We start from the raw sequence: 16,359 nt of genomic DNA, 5'->3' as shown, positions 1-16,359 counted from the left end.
GTACCAGCAAGTCAATACCATTTTGACAAATTATTTCTGCTTTCACAGTTCTGAGGCAGTCCCAGCACAGAACAGTTGCCCCACCAGACACAGAACTAAGGCAGAGTTGTCCTAAGCTCACTCTCTGAGGCCAGAGACTGCAGCTGGCCAAAGGACAAGGAGCTTTATTGGTTAGCACAACATTGGACAGGTTTTTAGAGCAGGGAGGCAGAAACATCTCAGGTCAAGCTTTCATACTCTATCACAAGGAAGAACGCCATTGCTACAGTACATCCAGACAGATGGTAGGTGATGGTGTGGGCTTACACTCACAAGCAGTACCACAGAAGGAAAGTTGTATTTTAAACTTGAGACCTGAGTGAGTTTAGTGCCTTTAATCACAAGCTAGGGGCTTGTATCTAGCCATCAACACAAATATAATGCGCACGAGTGAAATACACTTTCCAGGACTGTCCAGGCCAGGCTCTTCCTCTCTCAGTAAAACTCTTTCCAGTCTTTTCTACCTGGACTTCTAAACAAAGATAAACCAGGTAACTACCTCAGTGGTTTTAAATTTCAAGAGAGACAAGCACTTGGACGCAGACTCACTCACTGAGGAGCTGCAAAGTATGAGGGACCAGTGGGGGGTATTTTTTTTGGCTTCAGTTCCAAGGGCATGAAGATAGATTTCACTTGGCTAAGCTGCAGAATGCAATTAAGGACCATGCTGCCTTCCCCTACTAGTGGAGAGGGGAAGTTTCTTCCTGGAGCCAAATAATTTAGGCAAACTAAATAATTTGCACAGTGAAGATCTTCAAGCTTCTTGTTAGTGAAACCAGAAAGGCAGCAACTACTCTGAAAGGCAGGGAAGCAAATGTAATTCCTCTCTCAAAAAAACACTTGGTAATTATAGGAAATTGCAGTAATAAGGAAATTAAGTGTCACAATAATTGAAAATAAAAAAGAGCAGACTGCTAGACCAAGGACTTGCAGTGAAAAAGCTCCCACTAATGCTACACACAAGCTATACTGAAGTGGTACATGCACACAAAAATCCATTAAGACAAGGTTTGGCCAAGACGCCTACCAGGACTCCCCAAAAATCTATTGCTAAGAAGCATCATTGTTACCTTTACACAGCAAGTAATGCAAGTGTGGACTGTCATCACCAGATCCCAACTTAGCATGGTTTACAGTACACATGCAAATGGCTTGATGGCATAGAAAAATGCAGCTAGAAATGACTCCTCCAGTTCATGCACTGAGCTGGCTATTACAGAACTAGCCTAACCACTCTGTCGCAGCAAACTACAGGTGTAAGACTTTGCTAATTTGATATATGTTTCCTATGTAGGAGCTGGTTTACATCCCAGCTTCAGAAACACAGTATCAGAGTGGAAATCCCTCTGCACTGATCTACTCAGGTTCAAAGGGAGTTTTTCTTAATTTAGGGCATCTCTCTTCCCTCTCCACACTAGGAAGAATCATGGTTACCTGAAAGTCCAAATACTCCTTCCATTTCTGTAAGGGAACTTTAACACACAAGCAGCTTTAATAAATGTCATTTAAAAATGTGTACCCTGGGGTTTTGAAGAGTATCCTGTCAAGATCAGGCCAGTGTGGGAGCATCATGGGATTTGTGCACAGAGCTTTAGGTTGACATTTACTGTTGTACATCCTTCTGATGCCATGTATCCTTACATGTAACAAATACAAAATCATGTCAAGACTATGATCAAAACCATGCTAAACTCTATGGGTGAAGGGGAGATGGAAGAGGAGTGCCAGCTTCATTTCTATCAGTCTAAGGTGGAACTAATTTTGAACTCAGCAAAAAGGCCTGAGGGACAGGCTACCCACACTCCAGCATCACTGTGCTGAAGGACAGATGAGACAGGCCTTTTCTGATGCCTCTGACATTCTCACCAGGGTAAATAGTATCCCACTTTTCATCATCTGTTCTGTCATGGTTTCAGGGAGCTGCTGAGGAACATTAGGGTTGCAGCCCAGGCACGCAGTGATGGAGGACAAAAAGGCAGATAGCAAACTGGGGAGGTGGGAATTGCCAAAGCCAGACCTGGAATGCCTTTGTGCTGGTAACACAGAACATAAATAAACCTCCACTGAAGTCAACAGGAGTTTTCTCACGAATTTCAGTGGAAGCAAGATTTCACCTTGGGATTGAACAAATGATCCTGTGGCTTTCTCTTCCCAAACTCCAGCCTTTCTTGAAGCAGATGGGCTGAAACATACTCCACACTCAGAAGAGAAAATGAAAACATGACCTGGCAATCACTAGAAGGCTCCCACAACCTTGTCTTTTATGAACACCCACATGTCATTGCTACACAAACAAGAGCTGCCAGTGTGGGAGAGTTTGGGGCAATATTCCAGCAAGACAGGAGAAACAAATACCAAAACAAGAGAGCAACAGCATTTTAACAGCTTGCCTGGAAGAATAAATATTGACTGGTTAACTGGAAAAAGCCAGCTCATTCTCCTTGTTCGTGAGGGCAGTTCTGGCACAGAAGAGGAGCCCTCCCAAGTTAGCAAGCACACTGGGCTTGCAAAAAACTTTAAGGAAGCTTCTTAGCAAATATTTCTGGAAGATGGCACTAAACAACTGGTCTGCACAATGGCTCTGTTCATGTACAAAGAAATCCCAGAGCCTGCCTGCAGGCTCTGGAGAGTAACCTAAAAACGTACAAGGAATTCACATACCACCACTAAGGGTAAACAGGCTTGGGGAGTGTGCACACCTCCTTGTCCCAGTGGAGGAGGATGGCCATGGAGTTAGAACAGACTGCCAGAAACTTCAGTGCGCCAGAAGAGGAAACTAAACCCAGCTCCTGCTGGAGAGATACTGGACACTGGTCTGCTCTCTTTTGTCAGAGTCCTTTCTAGAGGTTGAACAACTCAGCTTTTGCCTGCACCAGCTTTCCTTAGCAGAATTTGCTGTCCAAATACCATCAGCATTTCAGTCAGCTGATCGAGAACTCACCAGAGCTATTTAGGGCATGAAGACCAAGCACAAAAGAACATCAACAATTTTCATCACCCCACTGTTAGATAAAAGTCCACAGAAATGCATCTGTGAACTCATTAGTAAAAAGCACTAAAATTCATGGTCTGTCTCATGCACAGTCCTTTATTAGTGCAATCTGAGTGCCCTGGGTGGTGACTGCCTGACAGCCAAAGTTAAAAGAAGGCTTTTGGGGGTTGTAACACAGCTCTAGAATCATCTGACTCTCACAGACATCACAGCCATTCTCATAATGAAAGCTCAGATACACACACTGCTATTCTTGTAAATCATTAATGCAGCAGGCATGTTAGACCATAACTGACATTTAAGAGGTAGTTCCATTAACCCTGAGTCTGTTGGCAAGCACCTGTAATCTTTTCTTTCCTTGTGTTTAGGAGAAAATACCTCCCTGCCTGAATACCATGGAATATATGCTGTGGCCAAAATTCCATAGAGTTTTTATGATGTAAGAAAAAATAAAAGAAGTCCTACAGTTAGCAGTTCTGCTTTGTTCTCCACGTTGTCACAAAAAGTAAAAATCATACCACCCATTTCTTCTCTGCCTATGTTACTATTATTCCCTCTCACCTGTCTGTGGTCAAAAAGTGAATGAGGAGTGCATCTATTCCTTCACAGCAACTCTCATCTCTGGGCCTGCTACTGCTGGGAAAGACAAGTACAGCCTTAGATTCTGCACCAGCTCCCCATGAGGATGACTATTTATTTTGGAAAGCCAGAAAGATAAGATATTTGTTACAAATTCTGTAAGGTAGAGGAAATACCTGAAATAATTTCCTAATTGAAAGGAAGCAATTAATTGTTAGTTTTCCTTACAGACATGGATTATCTGTCAATAGATGTCAACTCTACAGAAAATGAGATCCAGAAATAATCCCAAATAGGCAGGAAAGTCTTCTGGGTTGCTTTATGAAAGAGAGGGGCCTTGCTCTGCCAGAAGGCCCTGGTTCAGCTTCTCAGTTCTGGCACACAGTAGCAAAGGGTGCATCCCTGAGCAAGGGAGAATGGAAACTCTTGCCATGGTGGGGTGGCATCAAGTTTCCTCGCTCCCTACCTGTTCAGCACCTCCATCTTTCCACCCTGCCTGGTGTACTATCAATATTGCGTAGCTTTAAATGTCTGCAGAAATCTGGAAAGCACAGAGAGGACTCTCCCACAGCCAGGCAGCAGCCCAACTTGCACAGGAATTCAACATGCACACACACATACAGTCAAAACTTTCCTACTGACAGCAGGATTTCAGGCAGGGCATACTGCTCTCACTAAGATCGGCATCCAGGAAGGTGAGACGTCTGCAGCCCTCTAGTCTCATGCATGCCAGGAGCAGACCTGGTTCAGACTGCCCCACACAACAGGCAGCACAGTGCTTACTTACCTTGCCCAAGGCCAGAGATGCATTCCTGTGATAGACTAGGAGACTTGCATACCTGTCTGTACTCATGCCAAGCAACTGAAACAGACAGAGCAGCAGCACAGGCAGGTGGGAGAGTCAGGGCAATCTGCTGGGTAGAACCAGCATGGGGAGAAGACTGCTATTTCATAAGGACGGGAAAGCTAACAAACTTGAATGAGACAGCAGTCCTGTTAGGCCAGACATATTCACGTGTTACAAGATAGCCAGGGCAGTCCAGAGGCATGCTGCAAAGTGTTTTAAAATCAGCATTTCCACTGATTTCTGGAGGTCTTTAAATCTGTCCCTCCTCAAACAGGGCAGAGAAATGAAATGTTGTCATCCCTGTTTCAAGAAGCTTTGGGGCTTTCTCACAGGGGAGTGTTGGAGCTGAGTAGGGAACTAGATCCTGCACTGCTGCTTCAGCCACCAGAGCAACTGGTTTGCGTATCTACATGGCAAGTGCTCTGCCCAGTTGCTTACTCTTTTCCTGTCCCACTCCAAAATAGTTGGCATTTGCTACCCTGCTGATACTGAAGTGAATGTCTTATTAGCACAGCTAGAACTTGGGAGGCTGGAAGAGCTCAGGTGGAAAGAAGCGACAACAGCATGGGCAGGCAAATCCTGGAGACGCAGAGATCCCGTTTTCTTGCCAGCTTCCCTAGTGAAGAGCCAGAGAGAAAATAATGGATATTTATAAGCAAACCTGTCTCTAAGGCAGCAGTTTCCAAAGTCTAATAATAGGGTTTGGACTTTTTTATTGTGTGATTCAGACAGCATTGCATAAAGCTGCTGGAAAGCTCCTGCTTGTCCCCAGAGCATATTCCTGAGTTGTGAGTTAAAGGAGGATCCAAGTCCAGCTGCAGTGGGCTCAAGCCAGCAGGGTACCAGCAGGTTCTGTCTCTTCAGAGATGCAGTGAGAGCCAGCAGAGATGCTGGAGCAGAAGTATAAAAGCCTCCTCCCATGAAAAGCCAAGCTTTGTCTCGAAAGAGCAAGCTAAAAAGCCAAGTAGCTTAATAACAGCACTTCTTCCTTTGGCCCATGGGTTTCTCACACCTGCACCAGCACTAAGCAGAGTCCAAGAATCCACGGCGCAATGCACTGTGAAATGTAGGCAAGAACTGCACCTGCTTCAAGGATTTTGCAGCAGTGGAAAGAACGTCAGGGATGTGGAAAGCTACCTGTCCCTAAAATCAAGGTGACAAGCCAAGTCTGCGTATCGCTGCTACTACGCCTTGACCACTGAGCTGATGTCAGACCAGACCTGGTACTAGGGACACTGCTTACGAATTCACCACAAAACCCACATCCAGTGGCCCTGTTTTTGTTTCTTGCTGACTCAGATACAGCATTTTGAAATTGTAGCTTCCCCAGCCAAGTAGGAGGGGAAGATTAAAAATGGGAAAGGTCAAAACAGCCTCCCCTTTGTATGAGGAAGAAAACAGGGCTGGGCTTTGCAGGACAGGGCAGCACCTGGACAGCATGTTCTGAGGCAGAATAATTGCGGAGATCAGCTCTCCACCCTGCTGTTCACTAGCCAGACAGTCTTTCCAATCAGGCCATTTCAACACAAGACAGAAGAAGCTTCCGAGAGGATATCTCTTCGCCTTCTCCAGGCAGGAGTACTTACAACAGTGTCATGTGGATTATCAGAAACTAGAGAAGGCCAGAGCAGCCTTCTCTGTTGTAAGTGGAACCCAGAGAAGCTTGCTTTTTTCTAGAAACAGTTTGAAACATGATGTTTTGTCAATCATATTTAAACACTTATCCAGTCATTCACCTCCCAAGCACAATTCATGGACTTACAAGTGAGTGACAGTACCACACAAGACCCAACTTCCTCATTCTCCAGTCTAGTCTCCAGTGAGGCATCCAGTCACATGCACTTGTTTGGAGGAAACAAGGGAATCTCCACCCCTGAATCCAGCCTCAGGCCCTGCCTCTTCACTGATCCTACAATAAAACTCTGTCCTGTCCTGGTTGCAGTTCTACAGTCTTCTACAGCAGTTCCCCTCTGGATGAAGAACAGGTAGGAAGGCAGCAGAGGACTGCATTGATCAGGAGTCCTGCTAGGGTGCTGCTCTCTCACCCTGCACATCCACCCTGACCTTTTTTTGCTGCTTAGCAGACACAGCTGGAGTTTGCAAAGCAGACAGATGGGGCCTCATTAGTACCTCTCCAGGCAAGCAGATAGAGACATGTGCAGTTATTCATGGGGACATGCACTGAATCTCAGCAAGGCTGGGATGATGCTCAGGTTCTGACAGTTGCTGGAGGAGAAAGAAATTCACAGCTCTTTCCTCCAGCAGCGCCTGGAGAGCTAGGCACTCAAACCACAGAATTTCGTTACCAGGGCTTCTCTACACTGCTACTTTAAGCCCTCTTACAGCAACAAAATAAACATATAACCTACTAACTTGATACCTTTTGTTGGATGAAAGGTGAAGTCAAATGCTAAGATAGTCCCTGCTTCTGAGGTTAGTACACGTACTTACCAGTAAAGCCACAGCTAAGAACTGTCTAAGCATTAGGCTCCCTACAAACAAGGTAGGGGATTAGGGGAGAAGAACAGCAGTTCTATTCCACAATATCTGACCACTGACCATCACTGTCCCAGGTACCAAACCCCAGGGCCAGTCTGTTCAGTCACTCAGAGGATACACAGTCTGCTTTGTAAATTATGTTCCCCAACCATGCTTTACAGAAATCTCCTTTACATTGGCAATGCAACATGGAAGTGCTTCCCCATTCCTATGGAGAGAAGAGCTGCCAAACAGCAGGCACACTGTGACATGACAGACCAGCTGTCAATATGCCATGTACCTATCCTAGAACAACCAGCTCCCGTGAAGATCTGCCAGTCACACCTGATAGCTGGCCTGGGGCATCCTCAGCTAAGTCAGCCTGATGCCTTCACAGCCTCCATGCAGGATTCAACATTTCATTAACTGTTACTCATGTCCAAGGTATCTGCCCCACATGCCTCAGCTCCTTTGCCCCTACTTCTTCACACACATTCTCAGCTCCTGGCTTCTAAGAGAGTTTGTTATTTCAAGTAATTTTCTTACAGAAAAAAAGGACAAAAAACTCCAAACAGGAAAAAACCTTGAGTAAAGGAAGGCGTATCATCCCCATGGAGATGCAGTGTCCTTTTTATTTTCCTTTTAAAACAAGAGCAAATTTACACTGAACACCCTTGGAAACATGATTGAGTCCAGGAGTGCCCTCTTCTAATGTTCCCGTGGGCCCAGAGTAACCCGTAGGTGAAGATGACTACATACACATTACACATACACCTGCCTTTGGAGCAGGTTACAGCTGAACCCCAGAACAGGCAGAGAGAGCAGGAGCAAAACTGAAAGGGACCTTAAATCCTGCTGCAGCAGACAAGCAGAAAAAAATAGTTCTGTGGAAATCGTGACTTCCCTCAGCCTATTTCTGACAGTGTCAATCTGTTTCATTGCTGGTGCTTCCTCAGGGACTCTACCACGGTGCTCCTTGTTACAAAGACTGGATGAGCTCAGACAAGATGAAATTTACTGGGTCCCAGTATTTCACACCAGCTCTTGTCCAACTTGCAGTGCTCTCTGCCTCAGTTTAGAGAAATACTGCCAGCAAAGGGGAAGCCAGAAATACTGTAACCCCTGTACATTCTCTGCTTCAGACACCAGATCTAGGCAGTCACGACCATGAGGTTGCACATCTATTGATCTATCAGGAAACCAGCTTCTGTCAGTGTGTCAGGTCAGACACTAGCAGCACTGTAGAAAGCCATCTAGATACCTTCTTTTCCAGAACCAGACAGAATAATACAAAGAGCCCTTCCTCCAAAGTCAGAAAGGAGACCAACGTGGATTGCCTACACAGTCCTGATGTACTACCAAACAGGTTTGGTCACAACACCCCTCTCTGCCCGAGGCAACTCTAGGCAGGGAATCCAGCTGAGACAGATCAGCAATTTGTGGTTTGACCCTTTACCCACAAGCTCACAAACCACAAGACTTGATTTATTTTCTAACAAAGATCATAAACTAGCTGTCCCAAACCTGCCTCCTCACCATGAGATCATACATTAGCTTTAATTAGGGTCAAAGCAAAAATAGAAGAAAAATAATAAAACAAAAAAGAAGCCCCTCCCTTGATCTTGCTAGCAAAAGCAAAAAAGCAAACTACAAAATACCTTTTAAAATGTTTTGGTTTGGATGCAGCTCCACCTTTTGGCACAAACTTCTTTGCATCCACATCCATATTCAAAAAGCAAGATCCTTTATTCAGCTAAACTTGAGTCAGGTAGGCAGTTCTTAGTCTCCTCCTCAGCTTCCAATGCACATGCTCCTTGGATTTGTACTGCTCACTCTGTCAAATGTGGTTATTTCCTAGCAATCTCCTTGCTACTGATTTTTTTTTATTTGCTTAATCTTAGCACTACACACAGTGCAATAGTCCTGACCTGTGAATTATGAAAACATGAGGGAGCATTAATATTTCAGAAGTCTCACCTATGGCTCAATTGTTACGATAGAAACAAAAATTAGCAGCAATTCCCTGTTTCCCCAGATGGGATTGATGGATTACCTATATTCTACATCCTGGCTGCCTGGTAGCACCACCCCTGACAATTATGCATTAGCAGGGACTAAAGGAAGAGAGGCCCTGGCTCTTTCACCTGCTGCCAGGAAAGCTGGTTCTGTTCCAAAGACTCATTAGATGAGAAAGAACTCATAGGCAGACTTCAAGTGTGACCTTAAATGAGTTTTTGGGTCAAGTTCTTTGCAGCACTGAGACTTCCCCATGAAATCAGCATTAAAACATGACCTACTCTTGTCATCAAACAACAGCAACAACCTTCTCTTTCTCTGCCTCATCTCTTTAGCCTGCAAATTCTCCAGGTGGCAGGACTGACTCCACCTGTCTGCATGGTAAGCAGCAAAACAGAGTCCCTGCCTTGATTTGAAAGTTTGGAATGCAAAGCTCTCCAGCTGTCCACTACCTGTAGCTGCACCTATGTTTACTACCATTGGCTGCACTCCTCTGGAAAACATTGATAACTCCTAATTATTGTCAAGTTATCAGTCTCCCACCACCAGCCTAACCTGGAGAGGAAGGTGGAGCTGCCAGAGTCATTTGAAATGGTTGTTTACTGTCCTGTCTTTTCACATTAAACATGAGGTTATGGGCTATGACAACATGGAACAGTCACACAAACAGCACCAGCGAGAGGTGCATTTGTTTCTTTATTTGATTTAAGGTCAGGATTAGCAAAGGGAGAGGCAACAAGCAGGGCAAGAGTTTTGGTTTTGATTTACAGGCACCACAAAGCCCTGTTCAACACATGTAAACTTTTAGGAGGGGTAGAGCGGGCTGGAGGTATGTGGGGGAATAGTATGAAGACAGATACTGCACCATTGATCTGCAATGCAACTCTGAACTTCCAGACCAACTCAGCCAAGACACCAGTTGCTTGGACAAAAACCTTGAAGCTCCACATTTGACTCTTATGAAGGGTGATATTTTGTTTCACTTGATATTTTCAGCCCAGGCCTTGCTCCTCATCCACTTCCTCCTGCTTTGTCCCAGTAGCAGCATGTTAGATCACCACCTCATTGGTAGAGCCTGCCCTTAACATCCTGCTCAGCTGTTAACCTGCAGACTACTCAAGAAACCTCCCTAGCACTGTATTCTGCACCTGGACCAACACATGTATCTTCAGAGGCACGTGCTTTATTTACTGTTTGTATCCTAACAGCTTCCAAACATACAGATACACCTGCTCTGTCACTGCACACACACACCAATCTAATCACAGTGGGGCACTGAGCTTGTGCAGCCTTTTGGGAAAAGGAACTTCCTCTCTGCTCCATCTCATGCCATCCCCACAGAGTTCCAAGGATGTGAGTGAAAACAACTCCATCTAGCTTCTGATACTGCATGTTTTAAAGATGGAGATATAATAAATACAGCATTGCTCTGAAGCATATTGTACTAATTTAACACACACAGTCTATTCTGGGAAACAGAACTGCAAAAAAAAAAAAAAAAAGATTTAATCCTTCCTCTCCTCTTTGGGTGTTTCCAGAAATTTTAAGATGCTGTAGTCTAGAATTCAGAGGGTATTACAGGTATCTTTACAAAATTATTACAAATAGCAAACAAACCCTTGGTTTCACACATAAAATCCACACTCTTGACTCCATTAAAGCAGATAACAGATTCAACTCCTAAGTTTGAGGGCTTTTCTCCCAAAAGCACATCCTTGAAAGTGTCTCCTGGACAGAGCAACTTCAGGCTGTTTCTGTGGTGTGTGCTACTCCATTCCTTGAGGTTCAGTGCATGGCAGTTAATTCTCTCAGGTGTTTTCCTCTTCCCCTTGTTTTTGTTAAAAAAGAAAAAAAAAAAACCTAAATGTTGTTACCTGAAAATAAATCCACAGGAGAAGGTGAACACTACTTAAGCAGATGAGGACAGTGGATATGGGGCAGTGGGAGAAAGAGGCTGAGCTGGATTTTCACAATGCCCAATTGCAACCTGGAGTAGAACCTCACAGTCATTCCTTTTTCTTTTCCATCTTTCTCTTCTCTGGTGTAATATATAATAACACAGGGAGCAGCAGGGATAATACGTTCGTAGGTGGCTGCTGGATTTTCAAATGGTTTCTTACCAATATGTTCCGTGTAGGCAGAGCAGAGACCTGACACCGAGAACTGAAAGCAGATGATGCACCCTTTTTACAGCTGGAAGCTTGCAGAGTGAAATCACTTCATGGGAAATCTTTGTTCATGAATCTTATAAGCACAGTCTTTCAAAAAGGAGACTGAAGATGGCTTAGGCAGCTGTCCAAGAGTGTCAGCAGATGCCCTTGATCTTGATGCCCAGGTGTGTTGCTAGCCTCCCATTTTTTTCCTGGTTTGCTTCAACCTCCGGGCTTTCAGAATAGTATAGTTTGCATACCATGTGTACTGTTCTGAGAGAAGAGGAACGTAGAATGCACGCAGCAGCTTTGAGGACCTGAAACCAGAAAGGAAAAAAACAAATCATCCTTAAAGTGCTCATTTGCTTGTATGGTCAAATTGGTACAAATGAGGCTTTGCAAAATATTTGGGCTGGTAAGTCAGTGACATGAGGAATGCTAATGGTTCAGGCACTTAAAGCCCAGTTCCATTTTCTCCTTGTCAATGGGACCGAAGCTGGTTTGTTCCAGCACCACCAGTTTAAGAGCAGCAGCCTGCCCAGTTTTTCAGCATGCTGATTATCCATTCCAGTAGGGTTAGCAGGGAGAGAGAGCAGGAAGGTGGTGTAATTACTGAAAGAAACTTAGATCCCAGATATCACCGTCCAAAAAGCAGGCAATACATCCCTGTGGGCCTTTGGTATCACACACAGAGACAGGCCTCCGGTTCCTCAGGGCACACTATGAAGGTGAAAATAGCAAGGCTGCATTTAGCTCCTGGCATCTCCTCTTTTCTAGCCAATCTTTCTGGCTGCCTATTCCTCCACACGTGTCTGGAGGGCAGACAGAAGCTTTGATGGGCACTGGCATTTTGAAGTTTTGCTCTTGTGTTGAAGGTATTGAATTAAAGAGGGATGGACTGCTCTAAAGCCTACAAGGGAGTCTGCCGCAGGCTGCCAGCATTCACTCCATGCCCTGCTGGTGCTGGGAGCTGGCATTTCACAGCACTCTGCAACAATTGGACCACTGGAGTACTCAAGCATGGAGGGTTTAATGGCTCCATCAAATTAGTACTTTTTGTTTGGCTGCTAATTGCTGGAGCTGTGCTAGCTGAGTACATTTTAAATGCATGTATTCTCTACTGAGCAAACTAACAGTACAATCCAGGTTTAAATGTGAAGCAGACAAATAAAATGTCCTTCAGCAGCAACACTGAACCTTGCTAGAGGCTTCAAAAATTGAGCAACTTATTGAAAACAGGGCTGGAGCAGAGTCTTGCTTACTTTGCATTGAAGGTTCTCTCTTCAAGATCAACTTGTTGGTAAACTATCCGCCCTTCACAGCCGTAACTCTTAACTCCATCCCCATAAAGCTTGGAAAAGCAGCAGCAGCACTCGAATTTGATTTGCAGCATGCTAAGTGGTCAGGGATGGTACAGGTCCAGCATGTATTTGCTAGTCACTGCAATTCACATGGCTTTGTGGTAACACAGCCGATGTTCTGGACACCCAATTCAAGTCACTTTTTTCAGAAGAAAGCTGAAATGCCCTTTGTTTGCTTATTATAAGACAGCACTGGATATCTTTCAAAAATGCAGCCTAAAAAAACAATAGCAGGAACTGCCACTGTGAACTACATCTCCCTGGAGGCTTCTAGGGTTCTTAGACAGCCTTACTGTAATTCATCTCCTGCAACCTGGAGTAAAAGACAGTCCATGAAAAGACTGGTGATACCTACTTGCACTGGCATAGCACCACTCAGAAGCAGGGTCCTGTTACATAAGATGCCATACAAGCACAAAGCAAGGCATTTTTATCAAATGAAATCTTCTTTCTTTAAACAAAGTGACAGACTAAACAGTATTCTTCCCACACTGGAGAGGGGAAACTGAGGCAGAAAGTATTATCTACCCTCAGAGAGCCAAACAAGTCTGAATTCCTAAAATTTACAAGTCCTCCTAACTGTGAGATTGCCTCCTTTCAACATCCAGCATCTTGTAAGCCTGTTTTTTGCCAAACACTGGGCTTGTGCTTTAGGATATGAAAATGCTGATTGCTTCACTTGCAAGAACAAAAAGCTCAGTGATAATACTTAGGCTCTTTACAAATTGTAAAGCACCCAGCGAAGTTTCTAAATAAAAGAATCACTGGAAATGGCTGCTCTTTGTGAATTCCTGAGGTGCTGGAATCAGAACATGTTCAAAGCAGAATCTCTTAGTAGCAAATAACTATGCAGAAGATGGTAATTTTGGTGTATTCTGAACAAGGAAGAGTTTTTGCAGCTGTCATTTCCTTGTGCCTGGAAATTGGAGGTCAGCCCTCCTGCCAGTCACTAGAAGCAAAGACATCCCTTTGAAAACAAATGCTTGATTTGCCTCCTCCATCTCTTGTGGCTAATGAACATCATGTCACTGCTGAACTTATTCTGGCATCTCCTCCTCTGAGCCTGACAACCCGCCATTGCTACCATGGCTGTTATCTGTGACTGGTGTGGTTTCACTTCAATTCTCTTTAGCAAAGCAGAAGAAAAGAAAAACAAGAAAAAGCGATTGTGTTCAAGCTGCTTGGGATGCTGTTTACAAGAAGGAAAATTAAAAACAAGGTACAGTACCAGCTTGCTGCTACATCCTAAGAAAGGTACAGAAACTAGCCCAAAATCCCCAGAGCTCAGGATGTGTGCTTGGGTTAAAATGAAGTAATCTGTTGTAATAATCTTGTGTGGTTCAGCTCAGGGACAGAGAGGAAGGCAGCACCTTCAGCTCATGCCTGAGGTCTCAGGTATACAGCCCGTAGCACTGAAAATGCTTTTTGTTGCTCAGTGAAGACACAGAGCTGACAGCCTCAGACAACAGCACCCACTTCACATCCTCCCCTTGACCTGGATGCATCTACATGCTGGCTGCTTGCCCAGGCCAGCACTGTACAGCACAGTGGGCATCCAGTAATGGTGGGTCTGATTGCTGGATGAAATGAAACTACGCACCTGTATTTACCCTCAGCGCTGGTACTCCTCACAGTTCTGCAGAAACACCACTATCCTGTCTGTACTCTCCTTTATACTTTTTGTGAGAAGCACTCCTTATACCTTTTACTTCTTTAGCATTCTGAAATACAGGCCCAATGCAGCTCACATGGTTGTGCTCATGTGGTCTTTATTGCATATGTTCAGAATGTGCAGGATTCAGCTTTTGCTTTTTAGAACAAAAGGATATTCCAGGAGCTGATAGTAGCAAAACTATCCTCCCATATAAACCACCTTAGTGTAACTACCCTGAGGTTGCAGACAGCCTGAAACAACAGCTCTGAGCAACAAAAGCTCTCTACATGCTCTTAACTTTGCTGGTAACTCAGCCCTTTAATGCAGCAGTTTAAATGTCAGTGCTCACTGCTTCACAGTTTACATCAGCAGTAAAATGGGAGAACACTGTTTGTAAAAAGAAGAGGCAGGAATGACTGATGGGAAAAAATAGTGAGGGTGGAAAAGGATGAGAAACATAGAGCAGAAAGATAGGTGCTCTTCCCACCAGTGGATGTCATACATAATGCCAAGGTACTCATGACAAATAACAATCCAGTGAATTAGTATATAAAGGCCACAGCTGATCTACAATCCTGTACTCCTCCCCCAAAACAAGTACGTGCTCCTGGAACAAAGAGTTGTAAAATTCATTTAGCCAGAAGAGACCCCAAAAGTGAAATGATGAATTACTCAAACTGTCAAGGAGTTCTTGGTTTCCACCAGGTGTTAGTCACACTGCTGGTGCCACAGAAAAATGACTCTTCACTAACAAGACTTTCAAAAGTAAAAAGGGAACAGTTTACGTTGGTTCCAATTACCCAGACTAAGGATACAAGATGAAAAGAGGCAACGTAAAAAAGAAGCATCTGAAAAATAATATTCATGTGCTCAGAGAATCACATCTCAGACAAAAAATATGAAACCCTGAATATGGCATGGTAAGCAGGTAGCACCAACATATCTGCTCCAGAGCTATAAGGTCAGCCTTTGCATTTGTTCAGCAGCAACTTTATCACTGAGAAGAGATTCAGACTGGACACAAGCACAAGGTTGCTCTCTCTGCTGCTGGTAACTATACAGTAGCGAAGCCCTGGATGCCTGCTTTCAGCAGCAGCCATATCAGAACCATGGCTGCTGATGCACCTACAGCTCACGAAGTCATGATTAAGCTTTACATTCAGACACTTACCTTTACCTCCTGTCACCTTGCTTTGTCAGGCTCAGCAGCCTCAAACAACAGATGGCACATGGAAGGGGTTGGGATGGCGGATGACAGTGAATATATATAATGTTCTATTTGCATTTGCTTCTAAATTTGTCCCCCAGAGACTGTGAGTGTGCGTAGCCTTAATCAGCACACAGCTCCGAAGCAGCATGTTGGTACCAAGATCAAGGCCACAATCACCCCAAGCTGGGTAGCCAAGAGTATAGCACCATGCTACTGGAACAGAGAAGGAGCAAGGCTCCTTCAGTGGTGGGTGTTAGGCTGGAGCTAATCAACAGGTAAATTCTGCTCAGCTGTTGCTGTGCTCCAGACACAGGAGGTATGCCACATTCCAGGGGAGGTCTGAATTTTTTCCCAGCTTTTTTGTTTCTAAGGGAATGACTGCTGCAGCACCCAGAGAATCTCCCAGTTAGGATAGAGGTGATCATTCACCAGTAGGCTGAGAAGAGCTAGAACCACAGTGCCATTTGGTACTGAGGGTATTTCCGTCAGTTACCTATCAGACTTCAGGAGAAAGCAACTCAAAGTCCTGTTCTACTAATGTCAGTGTAGGCTGTTCTGGAATGGAAGCAAGGACTGCTAAGTGAGTATGTCAGACTGACATGGAATGGAAGCAGTTAGATAAATATAGTGGTGGGAGACTTTTCCAAACTGCATCTTGTAGCCTGAACTTCTTACCCCAGAAACAACAGAAATCAGAAAGAAGCATGAGAACACAGAACAGAACGGAATGGCAAAAAGAAGAGGCAGGAGGAAGTTGAATGTCTGCCACACGGGCAGGACCTAGTACCTTTAACTATAGGCATACACAGGAAACTCATGCTCAAAGCTTTCTGAAACCTCATTAATGTCTGTATTTCCTCTATGCATTAAATTTTGTACCAACAATGTACCTAAGAAGTAATTTAGCCACTCATAAAACAAAAGTAGGGAAAACATGTCATGTAACATGGAATAAAGCACCATTAAAGGGAATGAAACAAAGCCTTTTATCAAACAAGGGTAATGATATGTTAGAACAATGTGACCAAATCAT

At 44.3% G+C, this 16,359-nt stretch overlaps 1 protein-coding gene across 5 annotated transcripts in view; it reads right to left on the bottom strand.

Moving 5' to 3' along the window:
• The window catches only part of ALG9 (ALG9 alpha-1,2-mannosyltransferase), a 74,357-nt gene that overhangs the window by 34,922 nt on the left and 23,076 nt on the right, over window positions 1-16,359 (bottom strand). For 2 of the 5 annotated variants that reach the window (XM_061368384.1, XM_061368383.1), the window contains one exon: window positions 9,629-11,418. Coding sequence is in view for 1 of the 5 variants with exons in the window: in XM_061368383.1 (XP_061224367.1) it covers window positions 11,295-11,418 (124 nt within the window). In the remaining 4 variants the exon portion in view is untranslated. Of the gene's footprint in view, window positions 1-7,029; window positions 7,165-7,703; window positions 8,864-9,628; window positions 11,419-16,359 lie in introns of those variants that run through there. The other 3 variants (XR_009727700.1, XR_009727701.1, XR_009727702.1) reach the window with 3 other exon arrangements.

The sequence above is a fragment of the Neopsephotus bourkii genome, unplaced genomic scaffold (genome assembly GCF_033783945.1).
Source record: "Neopsephotus bourkii isolate Nb327-2 ecotype Australia unplaced genomic scaffold, CSIRO-AGI_Nbou_v1 NB_1433, whole genome shotgun sequence".
NCBI classification, from domain to species: domain Eukaryota; kingdom Metazoa; phylum Chordata; class Aves; order Psittaciformes; family Psittacidae; genus Neopsephotus; species Neopsephotus bourkii.
The sequence above is the reverse complement of the archived record's forward strand: the minus strand, read 5'-3'. Positions and strand labels throughout refer to the sequence as shown.